This window comes from Capricornis sumatraensis, chromosome 1 (assembly GCF_032405125.1).
Source record: "Capricornis sumatraensis isolate serow.1 chromosome 1, serow.2, whole genome shotgun sequence".
In the NCBI taxonomy this organism is placed as follows: domain Eukaryota; kingdom Metazoa; phylum Chordata; class Mammalia; order Artiodactyla; family Bovidae; genus Capricornis; species Capricornis sumatraensis.
This window is the reverse complement of record NC_091069.1, coordinates 3,028,777-3,048,791: the sequence shown is the minus strand read 5'-3', so window position 1 is coordinate 3,048,791 and position 20,015 is coordinate 3,028,777. Positions and strand designations below refer to the sequence as shown.

The 20,015-nt window shown below is 62.3% G+C and overlaps 1 protein-coding gene across 2 annotated transcripts in view; it reads right to left on the bottom strand.

The window, feature by feature from the left end:
• Positions 1-3,038: 3,038 nt before the first annotated feature.
• Positions 3,039-20,015, bottom strand: part of NOTCH1 (notch receptor 1) — a 45,547-nt gene continuing 28,570 nt past the window's right edge. The window contains exons 16-34 of one of the 2 annotated variants that reach the window (XM_068974784.1): positions 18,733-18,852; positions 18,164-18,316; positions 17,260-17,488; positions 16,445-16,646; positions 15,714-15,867; positions 15,395-15,579; positions 14,824-14,956; positions 14,418-14,675; positions 14,227-14,339; positions 12,624-13,195; positions 11,987-12,382; positions 11,291-11,439; positions 10,325-10,541; positions 10,052-10,139; positions 9,801-9,966; positions 8,950-9,245; positions 7,765-7,912; positions 7,513-7,610; positions 3,039-6,112 (exon numbers count right to left, since the gene is read on the bottom strand). In XM_068974784.1, the coding sequence (XP_068830885.1) occupies positions 4,634-6,112; positions 7,513-7,610; positions 7,765-7,912; positions 8,950-9,245; positions 9,801-9,966; positions 10,052-10,139; positions 10,325-10,541; positions 11,291-11,439; positions 11,987-12,382; positions 12,624-13,195; positions 14,227-14,339; positions 14,418-14,675; positions 14,824-14,956; positions 15,395-15,579; positions 15,714-15,867; positions 16,445-16,646; positions 17,260-17,488; positions 18,164-18,316; positions 18,733-18,852 (5,156 nt within the window). In that variant the 3' untranslated portion in view covers positions 3,039-4,633. Of the gene's footprint in view, positions 6,113-7,512; positions 7,611-7,764; positions 7,913-8,949; positions 9,246-9,800; positions 9,967-10,051; positions 10,140-10,324; positions 10,542-11,290; positions 11,440-11,986; positions 12,383-12,623; positions 13,673-14,226; positions 14,340-14,417; positions 14,676-14,823; positions 14,957-15,394; positions 15,580-15,713; positions 15,868-16,444; positions 16,647-17,259; positions 17,489-18,163; positions 18,317-18,732; positions 18,853-20,015 lie in introns of those variants that run through there. The other variant, XM_068974793.1, reaches the window with a different exon arrangement.

The following is a 20,015-nucleotide window of genomic DNA, read 5'->3' as shown; positions in this document are numbered from 1 at the left end:
GGGGCCCGAGGGTTTGAGGGAGAAGTGAGGTGCTCCTTAAGGCCCACAGGTCCCCTGAGGCCTGTCCTGCTACCTCTGAGGGAATCCCACAACTACCAGGAACTTCTTGGGAGGACAAACACTGCTAGGAGTTCTTTCTTTAAAAAAAATAATTGAGGTAAAATTCATGGAGCATGAAATTAACCATTTTACAGCGAATTCAATGGCATTTAACATATCCAAAATGTGCAACCACCACCTCTGTCAAGTTCCAAGACATTTCATCACCGGAAGTAATGCCCCAGACCCACTGGGCATTCACTGCCCAGTCCCCACAGCTCCCAGCCCTGGGGACCACTCATCTGCTTTCTGCCTCTCTGGGTTTGTTTACTCTGAATGTTTCATACAAATGGAAGCACACAGCCTTTGGTGTCTGGCTTCTTTCACCCAGCGTGGTCTTTCTGCATTTTGACAGAGCTGTAGCTTGTGTTGGTCACTTCATTTCTTTTTATGGCTGAAAATAGTCTGTCCTGGAGGAGCAAGTGGCAAACCACTCCAGTATCCTTGCCTGGAGAATTCTATGGACAGAGGAGCCTGGTGGGCTACAGCCCATGGGACTGCACAGAATCAGACATGACTGAGTGACTAACACACACACAACAGGCCATCACGTGTGTGTTTAGTCTGGGCTCTCCAGAGAAACAGAGCCAACAGGATGGTGTTGTTCAATAGCTCAGTTACGTCCAGCTCTTTGCAACCACATGGACTGCAGCACGCCAGGCTTCCCTGTCCCTCACTATCTCCTGGAGTTTGCACAAGTTTGTGTCCACTGGGTCGGTGATACTGTCCAAACATTCCATCCTCTGTCGCCCCTTCTCCTTCTGTCTTCAATCTTTCGCAGCATTGGTGTCTTCTCCCAGTGAGTCAACTCTTTGCATCAGATGGCCGAAGTATCGGAGCTTCAGCTTCAGCATCAGTCCTTCCAATCAGTATTCAGGGTTGATTTCTTTTAGGATGGGCTGGTTTGATCTCCTTGCTGTCCAAGGGACTCTGCAAAGTCTTCTCCAGCACCACAATTTGAAAGCATCAATTCTTCGGTGCTCAGCCTTGTTTATGGTCCAACTCTCAACAGGGTGTATCAATACATAAAGAAATTTATAACAAGGAACTGACACATATGATTATGGAGACTCTGAAGGCAGGAAGAAACAGATGCTCCAGCTCCAGTAGTCAGGCGGCAGGATGTCCCTCCTCCTCAGCCGTTCTGTTCTATTCATACCTTCTTCACCTGATTGGGTGAGACCCACCCGCATGGGGGCAGGGGCGGGGGCATCTGCTTTACTCAGTCCAGATTGCAATGCTAAGCTCATCCCTCACATGTGGCCAAATCTGAGCCCCCTTCCCCCACCGCCAGCCATGCTGACACATAAAATCAGCCGTCACAGTGTGGTCCTACCAACTTGGTTCAGCAGGCGGCAGCTGATGGGCATTTGGGTTGCTCCCACCTCTCGGCTGCTGCGAGCACATGTGCAGAAGCACCGGTTATAGAGCCTGTTTCCACTTCTCTTGGGTGTGCACCTAGGAGTGTAACTTAAGGGTGCTGGGAGTTCTTTGGGCAGAATTTAGGCTGAGTGCCCCTTCCAAGATGAAAGTTCACCGTTTGCCATTTTCCATTTCCCAGTATCTCTTGTCCCAGAAATGAAGCATCTGCACTCAGTGAGAAAATCTTGGGTTCACCCTTGTGCCCAGATGGGCCACGCCAGGGACAGGTGGCACTTTGCAACGCCAGTGGCTTCAAAACAGATTAACAGTGCGCTGACCTTCTGAACTGTGGTGTTGGAGAAGACTCTTGAGTGTCCCTCAAGGTGGTCAGTTCAGTTCAGTTCAGTTCATTTCAGCCACTCAGTCATGTCCGACTCTTTGCGACCCCATGGACTGCAGCACACCAGGCCTCCCTGTCCATCACCAACTCCCGGAGTTTACTCAAACCCATGTCCATTGAGTCAGTGATGCCATCCAACCATCTCATCCTCTGCCATCCCCTTCTTCTCCTGCCTTCAATCTTTCCCAGCATCAGGGTCTTTTTCCATTGAGTCAGCTCTTTGCATCAGGTGGCCAAAGTATTGGAGTTTCAGCTTCAGCATCAGTCCTTCCAATGAATATTCAGGAATGATTTCCTTTAGGATGGACTTGTTGGCTCTCCTTGCTGTCCAAGGGACACTCAAGAGTCTTCCCCAACACCACAGTTCAAAAGGTCAGGGGACTGTTAATCTGTTTTGAAGCCACTGGTGCGGGGGCAGGGCCAGGTAGAGAAAGGGAGGAGCCAGGTAGGGGGGAAGTGGAACCAAGTAGAGAAGGGGTAAGGTACAGTGGAGAAGGGGCAGAGTCAGATGGAGAAGGGGCAAAGAGCGGGGCCAGGCAGAGAAGAGGCGGGGCCAGGCAGAGAAGAGGTGGGGCCAGGCGGAGAAGGGGCGGGGTCATGAGAAGGGGCGGGGTCATGAGAAGGGGCGGGGGCAGGTAGAGCCGGCGTAGGGAGGAAGGCATAGGGAGGAGGGAGGAAGATCAGAGCCCTGTGCCTCATGGCCCAGTTGGGGATTCCTGAGACAGTGGTTCTGCCCAGCCTGCACTCCTTGGGAGTCACAGGACTTACCCCACTCACTATGTCACCACCCCCGCCCCCCAGGGCTCCCCTGCTCAGATGTCCCTGGGCTCTCTCTGCCCCAGGCCGGGGTCTGGATCCTTCCTTGTGCCCCTCCTGCCAGCAGCGGTGGTCCCCAGGCTAGTAAGTGGTGCCTCACCCTCCGTGACCCAGACAGTTGAGAGACAGCCAAAAGCCTGGTTTAGGGATTGCGTGTGCTCTGCTCCCTATGGAGTCTCTGCCCCGCTGCACAGGGCCTGCCAGGGTAGATGGACACTGGATACCTGACCCGAGAAAGTGACCCTGGCACCCAGGAGCCAGGGCTGGCATTCCCTCTCTCTCGCTCTCCCTCCCTCTCAGAAAGCAAGCCAGGACCACAGTCGAGTTTAGCAAAATCTGGACGACCATCGGAATCATTTTTATTGCAAATCTGTTAACAAAAAAGATGAAAAAAAAATACATCATTTTAATCACCTACAGTTTTGTAGGTAGATAACTTTTTAAAAAAGTTTTCTTTTTATGTAAACTACACTCTATCTTATAAAACACAAAAAGAAACCACATCTTAGGAAGAGTCTGATCGTGCCCACTAGGGGTGGCCCCACAGCACGCCCGGCGAGGCTGGGGCAGCAGACTCAGTGCGGTGGGCGGCGGGACCCCCCGGCTTTGCTCTCAGGAGCTACGGTTCGGCAGCTGCAGGTCGTGGGGCCTGGGTTCTGGCATCCCTTATCAGCACGACCCTGACAGAGTTGTCCAATCAGATTTCTTAAACAAAATCACCCTTTAAAAATGTATTTACAGATATGTATCTGCCACAGGCTTATACTTGATAATGTAAAAATCTGCTCTACCCTGGGTGCTGGGAGTGGTGGCCCGCGAGCAGGCTCCTGGTGACCCGAGCACCGCAGGGCGCACCAGGCCCTGGCACCAGGGTCTCTGAGCACTGAGGCTGGACACGCCCACATTTTTCCAAGTCTCCTATAAAAACCAGGCCCGTCAGCACTGGGCCGCAGGGGCGCCAGTTCATCTTCCGCTGAACCTGGGAGATGCAGTTCAAGTTGAGGTGCCTCCAACAAGGCGGCCCGGCAGTGTCTTTCCCCAGGAAGGGGGAGGCCTCCCCAACGTGGGGTCCAAGGTGGGTACCACATGGCCACACCTCCGACTTCTCACATGATGCTTAAACATCAGCGGGGGCGAGGGGCAGGGGAGCCTCCAGAAAGAACAAGAACTCACAATACCAAAGAACAACTACGTAATACTGAACCTGAAACAAAGATTCATGACTGGTACCATGAAATGTACCCTTGGCATACCCCAAGAACACGTTTTGAGAGACATATCTTTAAAAAGTTTAGAAGTACAACCGAAATGCACGAACCACATCATTTTACATTTTACTTTCCTACTTCAGGTACAAAGTAACCCACGTGCCAAGAGAGTAAAAGGCTTGCTTTTCTTTCTCTAGACGCATCTTTTCTTAAGATGCAGGCGGTCCTGGAAGGAGGGTGGTCCAGGTTTGGAGGTGGGGGTGAGGGGATGTCTGGGGAAATCAAAGCAGGCCCTGGGCACCCCTGGAGCTTTCTAAACAATGCTGGCTCAAACCACCCTTGTCTGACATCATTTCTTTTGGGATTCAAAAAAGAGGAAATCAATAAATAAATGGCATTTGCACATCATGAATCTTTGTTTATATTTTACAAATACCTAGGAGTCTTTATCCTAAGTAGGAAAATCATGACTGAGAACTAGTTTATTTTCTCGGAGCAGATAAAAGTTTCTACCTGATGCCATACAAAACAGTACATATAAATAAAAAGGCAGTGTTTCCATGTAAAATAAAAGTACATAAATAAATACTAAAAAAAAAAATTAAAAATCCTTGTCCTCTTATTTTGTATAAAAACACATTTGTTGAAAAAAAGCTCCTTTGGTCGGCCCCGGCATTCATGGAGCGCACGCACACGCCCCAGCAGGGCTTGGGAAAGGAAGCGCAGGGTCCTGGGGGCAGCCGGCTGTTTACTTGAATGCCTCCGGGACGTGGGCGATCTGGGACGGCACGCTGGTGGGCGGGCTGGAGATGCCCTCGGACCAATCGGAGATGTTGGAATGTGGCGAGGAGCTGGACCACTGGTCGGGGGACTCGGGGGACGGGGTGAGGAAGGGGTGCTCGGGCACCTGTAGCTGGTGGCTGGGGGTGTTGTCCACCGGGGAGGACGAGTAGCTGTGCTGGGAGGGGGGCGTCAGGAACTGGGCGGTGGTCATGGGCGGGGCCAGCGTGGGCGGGGCCAGCGTGGACGGCAGCGACGTGGGCAGGACCTGGCCGTCCTGCGGCAGGACGGTGTGCGCCGCCAGGTTGCCGGGCCCCAGCGGCTGCATGTCCGCCTGGCTCAGCTCCCCTCCCAGGAAGCTCCGGCCCAGGTGGCCGCTGGTGGCCGAGCTCACGCCGAGGTGCGGCTGCGGCGGCTGCAGGTTTGGCTGCGGCGGCATGCTCGGCGGCTGCATCTGTAAGTTCTGCTGTGGCTGCAGCTGCTGCGTCTGCACCAGGTGAGGCTGGGAGGCCAGCCGCGTGTTGGGCAGGGCCTGGTAGCTCATCACCTGGGACAGGGTGGGGGCGTGCAGCGGGCCCACCGTGCCATGCTGGAGGCCAGCAGCCTGTGTGCTCAGGGTGCCCGGCGTCACGCCCCCTCGCAGCGGGTTGTACTGGTTGGGCACCAGGCCATTCTGCAGCCGGGACAGCCACTCGCACTGGCCATTCAAGCCCGCGGCTCCACCCACGGTGAAATTCACAGCCCCACCGCCCCCACTGCCGCCCGCGCCCAGGATCGTGCTGGTGCCGGAGGCCACGGGCAGGTGGGAGAGGCGTGGTGGCCCTGCCTCGAAGGCCAGCCGGCTGCCCCCGCTCAGCGCCGCCATCTCGGGCTTGGCTGCCACGCTCAGGTGGCTGACGCCCAGGTGGGCCTCGGGCATCCCGGGCAGGTGGTTGAGGGGCACGGAGGGAGACGGCTGGAAAGGGGAGGGCAGGAGGGGCGGGGAGGCCACATCTGACAGGTAGCCGTGGGGGGACTCGAGGGAGTCCACGGGCGACAGCACACTCCCGCTGTCCAGCAGGCAGCCCTTGCCATCTTGGGACTTCTTCCTCCGAGCCTTGAGGTCCTTGGGCTCCTTGCCGCCACAGGCCAGGCCCTTGGTGCTGGGCTTGCGGGCCTTCTTGCCCTGCATGGGGGGCTTGAGGTTGCCCAGGTAGCCGTTGGGCGAGCAGAGCGGGGGCGACAGGGTAGGCGCGCCGCCCAGGGTGGCGCCATGCAGTGGGGGGCTGCGCACCAGGCTGTACTCGTCCAGCAGCCGCACGATGTCATGGTGCATGCGCTCCTGCGCGATGTCGCGAGGCAGGCGGTCCATGTGGTCTGTGATGTCCCGGTTGGCGAAATGGTCCAGCAGCACCTTGGCGGTCTCGTAGCTGCCCTCTCGGGCGGCCAGGAACAAGGGTGTCTCCTCCTGGGGGGAGCAGATGGGGGCAGGTGCAGGGGTCACCAGTCACCAGATGGGCCAGTGGTCAGCCCCGCCTCCACCCTGCTGCGGAGGGGAAGCACCTCATCTCAACCCTCCCCCTAGGGTCCTACCATCACTATTACGTCTTACAAACAAAAACACCTTAAACGCATCTTCTAAGACCCACTCAGAGGCCCTGTGGGATCCTATATTCTAAACCAGTGGGGCTCTACCTTCACGGCGTCAGAAAGTGAAGTCGCTCAGTCGTGTCCAACTCTTTGCGACCCCGTGGACTGTAGCCCTCCAGGCTCCTCCATCCATGGGATTCTCCAGGCAAGAATACTGGAGTGGGTTGCCATTTCCTTCTCCAGGGGATCGAACCCAGGTCTCCCGCATTGCAAGCAGACAGACGCTTTAACCCAAGCCACCAGGGAAGCCCTTTGGGAAATCTAACAGAATGTGTCCCCCCTTCCCCTCCTCCAAAACCACACAGATGGAGACCCTGCCACAATTTCAGGGGCTGTGGGGTCACTAAAGTGTGTCTGTGGGCATCCGTTGGTCTCCGAGGAACCCTGACATCTTAGCTCTGTCCCCAGGGCGTGGTTTTCTCATCTGTACAGTGGACATGCCACGTATGCCCCCCGAGGCTGCTGTGTGGGGTGAGGCTGGACGGTGTCTGCCTGGCACACACGTGGCCTTGGCTGCAGCTACCGCCCCGCCACGGCGGTCCCTGCCGCCAGTCACCCTGTCTCCCCAGAAGGAGACGGGATGATGCCTCTGCCCCATGGCAGACTCAGAAGTGACCAGGCCCAACAGCATCCCCTGCGCCCCTCCCCCAGAACAGGAGATCCCTTCAGGGGTCAGTGAAGGAAGGGGTGGGTCCGGGGACACAGGAGCCCAAAGACAAGCACAGGGGACTCAGGGCCAGGCTGGGGCTGGGCAGGAAGGAAAGAGCATACTCAGACTCTGGGGACAGACTGTGGCAAGGCTGAGAGAGACCAGAGGCGGTCCACGTGTAGAAGGTGGACACTCACCGTCCCATCTGGGGGCCTGGCAACGCAGAGCCCCCCACCCTGCCCACCAGCCTCTTGGCTCAGCGTGCACCATCTGGGTCAACCCGTCCCGGCCAGTGACAGCCAAGGACAGAGGTGAGGGTGCAGGTCAGTGACATGGGGGGGGTGGACAGCTGCAGCTGCCCGTGCCCTGGGCCCGGGAGGGGACTGGTAATGTGGCCAGAGGGAGGCAGGGAGCGCCGACCACACGGGCACCCACGTCTCTGTTTTCCCGCAGCTTCTCCTGGGACTTAACGGGTTAGGAAGCCGAGGCCCAGAAGCTGAAGTCATGGCTTGGGGGTCCCCCGGTCGGGAAGGAGTGGCAGAGGGGAAGTGTCTCGCCAGCCAGCCCACCTTGTTGTTCTGCATGTCCTTGTTGGCCCCGTTCTTCAGCAGCACGACAGCAGCCTCCACATTGTTCACCGCGGCTGCCCAGTGCAGGGCGGACTTGCCTGCGAGGGGAGCAGAGGGCAGGTCAGGGGTCGGCAAGCAGGTCAGAGGTTGGCAGGCGGGTCAGGGGTCGGCAGGCGGGTCAGGGGTTGGCAGGCGGGTCAGGGGTGGGCAGGCAGCCGTGGCGTGCCCCCTCTCCGGCCCATCCGGGCTCACCCAGGTCATCCACGGCGTTGACGTCGGCGTGGGAGTTGATGAGGTCCTCCAGCATGCCCTCCACGGCCAGGCGTGCGGCCAGAATCAGCGGGGTCGTGCCGTCGTGCATGCGGGCGTCCAGGTCGGTGGCTCGGTTCCGGATCAGGATCTGGACCACAGGGACAGTCTCGGGCTCAGCAAGTGTGAGTGCGAGGCCCCTGCCCGCTCCTGGACACGTGCTTGGGACCCAACCCCTGACTCAGATGCAGCCCTCCTGGGGTCAGGCGGCCCCAGGGAGCCCAGACACGTGTGGCGTGGGAGCCCGGGGAGTGGGCAGAACTCCACCAGGCTCTGCTGGCGGGGTGGGGCCGGAGCACGAGAGAGAAGAACGGCCACTGTTTCGGGGGTGGGAGGGGGGACGAAAGGAGCTGGGGAAGAGCTGTGTGTGGACCGGGCTCTCCCCGAAAAGCGCCCAAGGGAATGTCTCTACGTGCCACAGAGACTGCCCGGGCAAACTCGGCCAGGGCCTGCCTCCAGGGGCTCATTTAAATTGTCCCCAATCTCTCATTTCCATAAAAGACAACATGTCAGAAATCATTAGACTTTTGTGACACCCCCTATTTGTGCCCCATTTACCTGCCTGTCTCTGCAGAGCAGCATGGCCCGGGGCCTGGGGGTTTGTGGCCAAGAGACTGGCAGGCAGCTTTCAAAAGCTGCTTCTGCCAGGGATGCTCCCCAGAGACCCAAGCACCCACGTCCCTAATCTATCCTCATCCTGGAAGGCCAGCAAGGCCAGAGCCGCCCCCCACCCACTGCTCACAGGCAGCAAACAGCAACCTCTAGCCCTTCTCTCCACCGCCAGAGGCGATCGATGCCTCCAGCCAAAGAGGGGAGGGCATGGGGGCCGGGAGGGGCAGGCACAGGGGACGGGCCTATCTTGGGTGAGGGTGAGGAGGCCCTGCCCCTGTAGGTCCCTGGGGCCTCTCTTGCTTTAGCGCCACCAGCCTGGCTGCCTGAGGGGACGATACAGGGGATTTGACACCCTCCCTGGCCTCACACCCCCTCTAGGGTGCAAAGGTTTGGGGTGCGGGGGGAACCCCAGCTGCCCCTGCTCTGGCCAGGGTTGGCATCAGGGCTCTGCGGCCAGACCAGGAAGGAGGGAAGGCAGGCAAGGGCGCGCAGAAAGGCACGTGAATGGCTGCCCACCTGGAAGACGCCCTGTGCGTCGGCAGACACAGCCGCGTGCAGCGGGGTGCGGCCCATGTTGTCCTGTATGTTGGCGTCCGCGCTGGCCTCCAGCAGGCGCTTGGCTGCGTCGGAGCGCGAGTAGCGGGCGGCCAGGTGCAGGGCGGTCTCGCCGGTGCGGTCCGTCTGGTTGTGCAGGCTGGCACCCTGGTAGATGAAGTCCGAGATGACTGCGGGCGCGTCCTCCTCCTCTTCGCTGTTGCCTGTCTCTAGGCCCCCTCCGCTGCAGGAGGCGATCATGAGGGGCGTGAAGCCATCTGCAGGGGGGCAGGACGGGGACAGGGCCAGGTCAGGAAGGCTGGCCCCTGGCAGCTGCTCCCAGGGATAACAGACCTCAGCGGGGGCGCTGCCCACGGAGGCCCAGTGCACACAGCCACACTGCCCAACGCCAATGCAATCTGTCCAAGCTCCCCGAGGGCAGAACCAAGTCCAGCTGCAGGCAGCTGGTGGGCTCTGCTTCCTGACCTGCCCGAGACCTTCACCCACAGCCCCGTCCAGGAGACAGAGGAGGTAAGCTAACAGGCACTCTGGATGTCTCAAAAGACGCATTTTGAAAGAAGAAACCAACTCAGAGCGCAGAGCGCGGTTTGAGACCTGCACTCCGAGAGGGGAAGCCATGAGGAGGATGACCAACTCCTGGGGGTTCTCACCCCCTCCAAGGCCCAGGGAGTTTTCAGGTACTGACCCTGAGGCTTGGGACAGGGGGGCGGGTGGGTCACAAGGTCAGGGAAATGCGGGCTGCCCAGTGCCACCAGGTTCCTGGGGGTGGAGCCCTGGGTGGGGGGCGGCGGTGTCTAGCCAGCCGCACCTACCCGGCCCGCGGACGTTCACGTCCATGCAGTCGGCATCCGCCTCGCCCTGGGGAGGCGTGGGGGCCATGGCAGACACGCGCAGGTCGGCGGCGTCCAGGTGCTGCTGGGTCCACTGCCGGTGGTCTGTCTGGTCGTCCAGGTCAGGGAGGACCACGGGCTCCTCGAACTATGGAAGGGCGTGGAGCAGAGGGTCACACCCCGTGGGGCTGAGCGGGGCGGGGCGGGGTGGGGACCCTGGAGCCCCGACTCACCCGGAACTTCTTGGCCTCCAGGCCCTCGTCGCCCCACTCATTCTGGTTGTCGTCCATGAGGGCGCCGTCCGAAGAGTTCTTCAGGGGCCTGGGGGTGACGGGCCGGGGGGAGGTGGGACTAAGTGCGGGGAGCGGGGGTCCACGGAGATTCCCCTCCCCTTCCAGGCCCCGCGCATGCCGAGGGCCCCAGGAGGGGCCGCGGAGGAGGGGAGGGGGCAGCCCCGCCTCCCGCAAGCCCGGCCCCCACCCAGACGCCCCGCCACGTCCACTGACTTGAGGCCCACGGAGTCCTCGCCGAGGGGCTCGCGCCGCTTCTTCTTGCTGGCTTCCGACACCTTGAAGCCCTCAGGGAACCAGAGCTGGCCATGCTGCCGCCGGCGCTTCCGCGACAGCAGCACCCCGCAGCCCACGAAGAACAGCAACACGAAGGCCGCCACGGCCACATACATGAAGTGCAGCGGCGGGGGCGGGGGCGGCTCCACCGTCTCACCTGCGGGTACAGCGGCCGCGGGCGGGTGCCCAGACATCAGGCCGCGCAGCCAGGCAGGCCGGCGGCCGGGGGCAGCGCACTGGCTCCGCGGCCCGGCGCGTCCTCGCCCGCTCGCCTCCATCCCGCCCCCCAAAATAAGGTCATTTTCTACGCGATTAATCAGAATTGCAAACTATCGCTAAATTCTCTCCTGCACCAGCCGGCTATCTGGAGACAGCTTTTACTTTTTTCTCCTTTAAGGGAGAAGGATTAGGCAACTTCAAATCGCTGCACTCGCATCGAGCTGTTAAGACAAAGGATTTAGGGGGATTTTCCAGATACAAACTTCAACACTTCACATGACATCGATCAATTCTTTGCTTTCTCTCTCTTAAAAAAAAAAAAAAAAAAAAAAAAAACCTGTAATGATTTTGAAATAATACCCAACAAAGAAAAATCGGGAGGAAGGGGTGGGGCGAGAAAAGTCTCCCCCCCCAATTTGCTGGCGGATGTGTGGACTCCCCTGGGCCAGCCTCGCTGACAGCTGTTGCTACGGGAGTGAGAGCATGCCGGGTGGGAAACCCCAGAAAAGCCCCCCCGCAACTCTGGATGGCATGACACACACCCCCATGGGTGGCAACTGGCGCAAAGAACAAGAGCATCCTGGGGTGGCGGGGGGAGCTGGGAGACCGCCTCCCACGCACAACCCCTCCCAGGACGGTCCAGAGCTCCCATGGGAGTGCGGCTGGGGGAGCGGGCCGGCCACTCACTCTGCACGGCCTCGATCTTGTAGGGGATGTTGAGGCTGCCCAGCGAGGCCAGCGCACCCAGGAAGGCGGCCACGTCTGTGGCGCTCTGGAAGCACTGCGAGGACGACTGGACGCACTGCCGGTTGTCGATCTCCAGGTAGACGATGGACCTGGGGTGGCAGGGCAGAGCCTAGGTCAGGGGGCTTGGGCGCCGGCCCACTCCTGGCACCCGCCCGGCCGGCACACCCCCCAGGGATGGGCTCTGGCTCCTGTGGCGTCACCCTGATGGATGGGCGGGGAGAGAGGGTGCTCCCAGAACCCCAGGGGGGCAGCCTGGGGAGGCGGAGGGCTGGGTCTGGACAGGAACAAGCCTGGAGGTGCACACTGGCCCTGAGGGCCCGCCGTGTCCAGCACCAGCAGGGCACGCATGGTGCTCACACGGACACTCCTCAGAGTGCTCCCCTGCCAGCAGTGGGCTCCTGCAGAGCCACGGGCAGCCTTGGCCCCCATCTCGGAAGGATGGAGGTGTCCGGAGCCCGGTCCTTCGCCTCCGTGAGAGCTGAGCCTGGGTGGGAATGCCATCTCTGCCGCTCGCCCGTCACGGGAGCTGAAATCCCAGGTCTCTTTCCCCATCTCGGGAGGACAGCGCTGCCCTCTCTGGGAGGGGGGCATCCCTGAGGGTCAGGGCATGGAGGCCGCCAGGAGGGGCTCGCTCACCCGCGGATGTCCATGGGGTCCAGCTCCCTGCGCTGGCGTCTGCCGGCGCCGCCTGGGAGCAGCGGCGCCCCGCCATCCACGGAGCGCCTGACGGGGTGCTTGTGCAGTTCCTCCTCGCGACCGTAGTAAGGGAAGATCATCTGCTGGCCGCTGGCATCGCGCTTGAAGACCACATTGGTGTGCAGCAGGCGGCTGAGCTCGCGCAGGAAGTGCAGGGAGCGGTTGCGCAGCTGCTCGGGTGGCATGAGGACCACCAGCACCAGCGTGCCGGCCGCCAGCCGCTCAGGCACGTGCTCCGCGCAGTCCAGCCCGTCCCACTCGCACTCGGCACTGTTGCAGCCCTGGTCGCAGTGCCCATCCCTGAAGTGGTCCTTGCAGTACTGGTCGTACAGGGGGCTGGGGGCGCACGGCAACAGCTCAGGGCTCCCTCCGCGCCCGGGTCCCCCAGGGCCACGCCTGCCCCTGTCCACCCGGAGGCCCTCGGCCAGCACCCGGCTGTGCGCTCCCCTGCCTGTGAAGCCCAGTGTCCTCCTCCCACCTGCTCTGCTCCTGCTGGTGAGCAGACGGCCCCCTCGCCTGCCCCCCACCAGCCCCGTGGGACATCGAGGACGCTAAGCGGCGTCCGCGCGGGCCTTACTTGCACTGGCCTTCTGCGCGCTGGCAGTCGAAGCCGTCGAAGAGGCAGCCGGCCGAGTTGCACTGGCTGTCGCAGCGGCCGTTGCTGAAGTACTTCCAGCACTGCAGGGCCTGCGTGCAGTTCTGCCAGGGGTCGTCGAAGTTGAGGGAGCAGTCGCCGCCATCCCAGCCGCACGCGTGGTTGTTGCACTGCAGGCTGCAGACCTTGTTGCCGGCCTCCTCGCGGCAGCCGGGAAGCTCGCAGGTCTCCTCGACCTGCGGCGGGGGGATGTCGAGGCCCACGCCGCCCCCGAAGCTGTAGTCCAGGATGTGGCACAGGAGCCCGTTGAACTTGGCGGGGCAGCGGCAGCGGTAGAAGGGGCTCTCAGCGGCGGGCTCGCAGATGCCCTGGTTGTAGCAAGGGTTGCCGCCCACGCAGGGGCTGCTGGCCGGGAACTGGCACTCGGGGCCGGTGAAGGGGCCCAGGCACAGGCATGTGGGGCTTCGCGGGCCCGAGATGCACGTGCCACCGTTCAGGCACCGCAGGCTCCCGCAGCTGCGGGCGTCGTTCTCGCACGTGGCGCCCTCGAAGCCCTGCGGGAGGGGCCATGTGGTTGTGAGGGGTGAGCCGGCCCCCCCCCCCAAGTGCTGGGGACACGCCTGGCCGCTCCATTGTGTCCCCCACCCACCCACAAGGGCTGGCGGCCTTTCCTTTTAAAAGAAAGTCAACACGAAACGCTCGGGGGTGGGGGTTTCCCAGGAGTTGGGAGGGAAGGAGGGAGGGGTGGGCACAGTAGGAGCCTGGGGCACTTTTAGGGCCAACAGCCTCTTAGGATCCTGCACAGGGGGCTCGTAGCACTGCATGTGTGGCAGACCCAAGGAACACACGACATGGAGTGGGCTGGACTTAACGTGTCAGTGTGTAGATCACTTGCTGCTGCTGCTGCTGCTGCTGCTGAGTCGCGTCAGTCACGTCCGACTCTGTGCGACCCCATAGACGGCAGCCCACCAGGCTCCCCCCGTCTCTGGGATTCTCCAGGCAAGAACACTGGAGTGGATTACCATTTCCTTCTCCAATGCGTGAAAGTGAAAAGTGAAAGTGAAGTCGCTCAGTCGTGTCTGACTCTTCACGACCCCATGGACTGTAGCCTACCAGGCTCCTCCGTCGATGGGATTTCCCAGACAAAAGTACTGGAGTGGGGTGCCATTGCCTTCTCCAGGGGATCTTCCTGACCCAGGGATCGAACCCTGGCCTCCCGCACTGCAGGCAGACTCTTTACTGTCTGAGCCACCAGGGAAGCCCACAGGAGAGCAAGATGTTAATAACGGGAAAGCTGGGTGTGCAGGGGCCGAGGCTACACAGGAACCCTCCTGCACCAATTTTCTACTAAACCGCTTTAAACATAAAGACACAAGAAACACTGTCTCGAAGGGAATGCAGAGGGTGGAGTCCAGACACACGAGCCACCTTTTGCCCTCCAGCTCACCCGCAGGCTGGAGGGGCGGCGGGATGGGGCGGGGAGGTGCTGGCCACCCCCGGGCACTAGGTGTGCTGAGCGGGGGTTGTCCTCCTGCCCCCTTCAGACCAGAAGCCCTCACCACCACCTGCTGCCCATGGCACCTACCGCTGGGCATTTGCAGATGAACCCGCGGGCTGTGTTGGAGGCCACCGCACAGCTACCCCCGTTCTTGCAGGGTCTGTCCTTGCAGCCGTTAATGACCGACTCGCAGCGGCGTCCTGGGGACAAGAGTGGCGTGAGGCACTGATCCCCCCGCTCCCAGCACCGCCCACCCCCCTGACCAGGGCGGCACCCACCAGTGTGGCCGGCGCGGCACTCGCAGTGGAAGGCGTTAACGCGCTGCACACAGTTCTGGGTGCCACGGGCGTCGCAGGGGTTGGACAGGCACTCGTTGACATCACCCTCACAGCGCTCACCCACGAAGCCGGGCGGGCAGGTGCAGCTGTAGCCGCCCACCTGGTCCACGCAGGTGCCGTTGTTAAAGCACTTGGGGCCCCGGGACACGGGGTCGATGAGGGGGTTGCAGTCGTCCACGTTGATCTCGCAGTGCACGCCTGCAGGCCAGGCGCCATAAGACCCCACGTGGCCGCTCTCAAGCCCCACGCCTCCCACAGGTGTGCCCCGGCTGGGGGTCAGACGCCCAGGAGCTGGACGCTGGCAACCAGCCCGCCAGACTCCCTCCCCAGGTGTGGCCAAGCCTACCCTGTGTGCCGCGGGGGCAGGAGCACTTGTAGCTGTTGGTGAGGTCGATGCAGGTGCCTCCGTGCCGGCAGGGCTGGGACAGGCACTCGTTCACCTCCTCGGAGCAGTTCACCCCGTGGTAGCCGGGCACGCACTGCAGGAGGACAGCGAGGCGTGGGCCTGCGGTTCAGCGGGCAGCCGGGTTGTGGCCCCCTACCCCTGTGTGCGCTGACGGGGCCCCATGAGCTGCCCTCTTGCCTCGCAAAGCCCTCCTACCAGGACCCCGATGGAGACCCTGGTAAGGGCCCTGGTAAGCTGCGGTTCACTGCCCAAGGTGGTAGTGTAGAGCTGGGTGAATCTGGGGGAGGGAAACCCTGCCCTACTTCTCAGGGTCTTCCTCTTGCAGGTGCCCCCAGAGGACAGCTCCTCCAGGCAGTCTTTCCTGATTGCCCAGCCCTCCCCTGATGGGACTGAGTGCAGCACGCGTCTATGGGTCTAGTCTTCCCTGCCGCACTGGCTCCCAGCCCAGGGCCTGGCCCTAGTGGCACTCAGGCCAGACACACACACCCCCGCCCCAGGGACGGGTGCCCACCTCACAGGAGTAGCCACCGGGGTAGTCGGTGCAGGTGGCCCCGTTCTGGCAGGGGCTGGGTGAGCACTCGTCCACCTGCTCCTCACAGTAGCTGCCCGTGTAGCCAGCCTGGCAGTGGCAGTGGTGTGTGTTGCCCGCGTTCATGCAGAGGCCCCCGTTCCGGCACAAGTGGGTCACGTTGATGCCTGCAGGGGAGGCGGCGGGCGGAGCGTGAGGCCCCAGCTCCCCTCCCCAGGGGCTGCTTCGCGCCTTGGGCAGCACACCTCCTGACCTCAGAGGTCGGACGCCCGGTGGGCACGGGGAAGCCTGGGCTGGTTACCTTGCTGCCGCGCGGCCACCTCGCAGGAGACGCTGGGCACGTCACAGTAGAGGCCAGTCCAGCCACTGTGGCACTCACAGCGGTACAGCGCGTTGGTCTGCCAGCACCGGCCACCATTCTTGCAGGGAGACGAGTCACACCAGCGCACGAGGGTCTGGGGACGAGGGGGCAGCCTCGCTCACGCCCCACCCGCCAGCCCCCACGGGCCCAGCACACCCAGCGGGGGACACACATGGGCGCCAGAGACCCTCACGCCCAAGGTGGCCCGTGACCTCCCCCCAATCCACAGAAATGGACACCGAGGCCCACGGGGTCTCCCCTGCTCAGGAGCAACTGGGGCTGTGGGGGCCCCTCTCTTGCTCTGGGCCCTTGGTGGTGAATCCTGACAATAGGCTGCCTTTCCTTGAAGGAAGATTTTTTCTTAAGAAGGAAACAGCTCTCTTCTAATTGGTGTTTTGCGTGTGAACATCTTTAAAGAAGATAAACCTTTGATACTTTTACAGTCTCCATGAAAACACCGGCGTTTAGCCGCCTTCCCCCCCAACAGCTGGTCCTTGTTTTTGCTCCCTAAGCCTCTGCTACCTGAGCTGGAAACTGCCCTGCTCACCACCTCTCCCTCCTTATCTGCCCCCTCCTCGGCTCTCCAGGGTGGGAGGGCCAGCTGGAATCCAAGCGAGGGGCCCCACCACGTGGCCAAGGTGCCTGGCGTGTGCCCCGGGGCCCGCCCTCACCTGGCAGTTGAGGCCCGTGTAGCCCTGCGGGCAGCTGCACTTGTAGGCACCGTAGCTGTCCTGGCAGGTGCCGCCGTGCAGGCAGGGCCGAGAGTCACACTCGTTGACATCATGCTGGCAGTAGCTGCCGGTGAAGCCGGGTGGACACAGGCAGGTGAAGGAGTTGATGCCGTCCACGCAGGTACCGCCATTGAAGCAGGAGCTGGAGGTGGGCAGGCAGCAAGGGGGTGGTGAGTTGGGGGCAGGACCCTGCCCAAGCAGGTACGTCCGTGCCAGCACCCTCACCACCAATCAGGGTGGCCACAGGGGTCTGGGCGCCAGGACAGGCCAGCAACACCCTGGCTGACCTCAGGGAGGCCAGTAGGAGTCCCAGGGGACCCCAGACTCTCACACCACACCACACTCCTTCCTCTGCCCTCTTTAGAACTCATGCTGAGAGGAGCTTCATCTCGCACACAGGGGTGTCACGATCAAGACAAAAATGAGCAGAAACCAGACCGCGTGGGAGATAAATGCTAGAAATGGGATAAGTGTGACGGTCCATGCCGAGCTTCCTGGCAGCCAAGGCAAATAAGGACACACGCCAGTTACGAGGTCCCCAGCTGATGGAAGGAGGAACAGCAGTTCCTGAGGATAAACCGCAGGGCTCCTGCTTCTAAGCCACAAGGGAGAATGGACAACGGCCCTTTCAGGAGGAGCGGTGTCTCACACTGGCAACAAGCGCCCGCCCCCAGGTGGACACCCGCTGGGTACACAGGTCTGCCGGCGCTGTGCATGGCCCCGTGGCCGGCTGTATGCACCCGCGGCCCTCGCACCTCTCCGTGCAGTCGGGCGTGTTGTTCTCACAGTGGATGCCACTGAAGCCCGTGGGGCAGGTGCAGGTGTAGCCGTCCACGCAGTCGGTGCAGTTGGCGCCGTTGCGGCAGGGATTGCTGGCACACTCGTTGATGTCCTCCTCGCAGAAGGCGCCCTGGAAGCCGGGCAGGCAGTCGCAGAAGGCCGTGTTGATGCCGTCTGTGCAGGAGCCCCCGTTGTGGCATGGGTCTGTGAGGGGACCGGAGGGCAGGCCTGAGAGCTGGGCACCACCCCTCTGCCAGGGCGACCAAAACTCTGGGCTCCTGGCACTGCCCCCGGGGTGTTCCGCAGGGAGCCCGGTCCAGCAGGCTGCATTGTGAGCTTGGGGGTCTACGCTACCCCACGAGCTCCCAGTCCCCAGGCCATAAAGGCCGGCAGGCTTAACAGTGAGACCCACACAGGCCGTGGCCACAGGCTTCCCTGCCTGCTGGTCATGCCAGATGAGGTACTTGGCCTCTCTTGGACCCCAGGTGGCATGAGCCCCAGGACAAAAACTAGGTTAAGAGCCACGCTGGATGGGGCAGCTGCGGCCCCGGGGAGAGGAGCCCGGGAGTCCGGCTGGGAGATGCCAGGATGGACGAGTTGGGGGCCCATCAGCCTGGCACCACAGCCCTGGAACCACCCACGACCACCTCACTGGTCGACAGCAGCCACCTAGCCCCGCCCCAGCACTTCCTCCAGCCCCCAACCAGGCGCCCTTCCGAAAGGTCCAGCTGGATCGAGAGGGCTGCCGGCGCCAAGCCTGCACCCGGGTACTGCCCTGCCCAGCCTCTCATGTGACCCTGGCACGTTCCCTGCCCTGCGCCCGCCTGGGGACATGGGTCTGGACGTCTCAGAGGCGGGCGGGGCCGGCCAGCCACTCACTGGGCCGGCAGTCGTCGATGTCGGTCTCGCAGTTGCGCCCCGTGTAGCCTGCCTGGCAGTGGCAACGGTAGCCGCCATTGGTGTTCTGGCAGGAGGCGCCCACGCGGCACGGGCTCTTCACGCACTCGTTGATGTCGATCTCGCAGGTCTGCCCTGGGGAAGGGGACAGGGGAGCCGCTGGCTCAGCCAGTACCTACGGGGCACTGCCCGCCCCCCCGGAGCAGGCCCTCTACCGCCGCAGGGCGACCCTCTGGGGGCGTCCAGGGAAGGGGGCCTCTCCAAAGGGCTGCCCCCTGACTTGGGGCCAAGCAGGAGACAGATCTTCAAGCCTGGGAGGACCCTGCAGCCCACTGGTTCATCCCCCAAGGACAGGGGCTCACTAGCAAGAGTCGCCTGAAGCCCCTGACCCTCCCCACCCCCGTCCCCCCGGCCCCTGGGCTCACCCTGCCAGCCCATGGCCCCCAAGCCTCTCCAAGCTTCCCTACCCCATCCCCCTGGGCTCACCCTGCCAGCCCGTGGCCCCCGAGCCTCTCCAAGCCTCCCTATGTCCCCCCAACCCCTGGACTCACCCTGCCAGCCCGTGGGGCAGGCGCAGGAGAAGCTCTCATAGTCCTCTGACTCCCGACACTCACCACCATTTCTGCAGGGCCCGGGGGCACACGGGGCCAGCACCACCTCACACGTGGCCCCTGGGAGGGAGGGGCAGGCTGATGAGCCCTCCAGGAGCCCCGGCCAGAGGTCAATGCCCCGGGCAAGTCCTGACAGAGGCCCCGGCAGCCACCGTGAACGGGTGGTTCTACCGTCAAAGCACGTCTGGTTGCCCTGCGTGGGGGGCAGGGGCGGGGGGACATACAGCGGGGCACCAGGACCCTGGCTGTGTGAGCGCCTGAACGTGAACCAGGGGAACCCTTGGGCCCCCACAGGCTGGGGGAACGGCCTGGGCCCCACCACCCGATAGTGCCAGGAGCAAGGGCTGGGCTGGGCCTGACAACCCCCCGACACACGTTGCAGGGGCCCTGGACCGGCTCCCAGTCTCGTGCCCTGCTAATGGCAGAGGGCCCCGCACTGAGCTGGCGGCCTGGGAGCTGAGTCCAGGGGTTCGGTGCCTCGGGCGGCTAGTGCCCATCTCGGGAGGCCCCTGAACCAAGGCTGTGACTGCAGGGAACGTGCCAGCCTCAGCCCTCAGGATGGCTGCTTATCAGGGGAGCACTGAACACGGCGTCAGGACCCCGGGTGGGAGCGGGAGTCTGCCTGGACCCCGGCACTCCAGGTGACCTTTCCTCTCTGAGAGCCCAACACGGGGTTTCCTGTTTACGGCCCACGGGGCCATGTCCCGAGCCCGCGAGGAAGCGTTATCTTCCCGGCCGCCCATTATCTCCCCAGCCCGCGGGGGTGACTGTCCCGGGCCTTTCATTCTATCGGTTTCCACAGTGACCCCAGCCGGCAGGAAATTCGCCAGGGTTTCCGACAATTGTGCAGAGGGAAGCAGGAAGCGGGCGGACGGGAAGCGGGTCAGCACAGGCCGGCTCCTCCCCGCCGGCCGCCAGCCCCGATGGCAGTGTGTCCGAAAGGGGCTCGGGTGCGCCCTGGGCGGCCACCGGGGAGGGGGCGTTTCCTCACCGGCAGAGGAGAGAAAGTCCAGGTCCCCAGCTTTGGTCAAAGAAAACACTGCTCGGGCCACAGGCCGCCGGTGTCGTGAGAACTGCAGTCACGGGCCCCACCCCTGCCTATGGGGGCCTCTCAGGACTGTCCCCAACGGCAGCACCCCCTGCCCCATCCCCGGGGGGCCTGGTGGCCTGAGCACTCGTGACTTCCATTTTTTAACACTTGCCAAATCTCTCCTTAGGAGGGG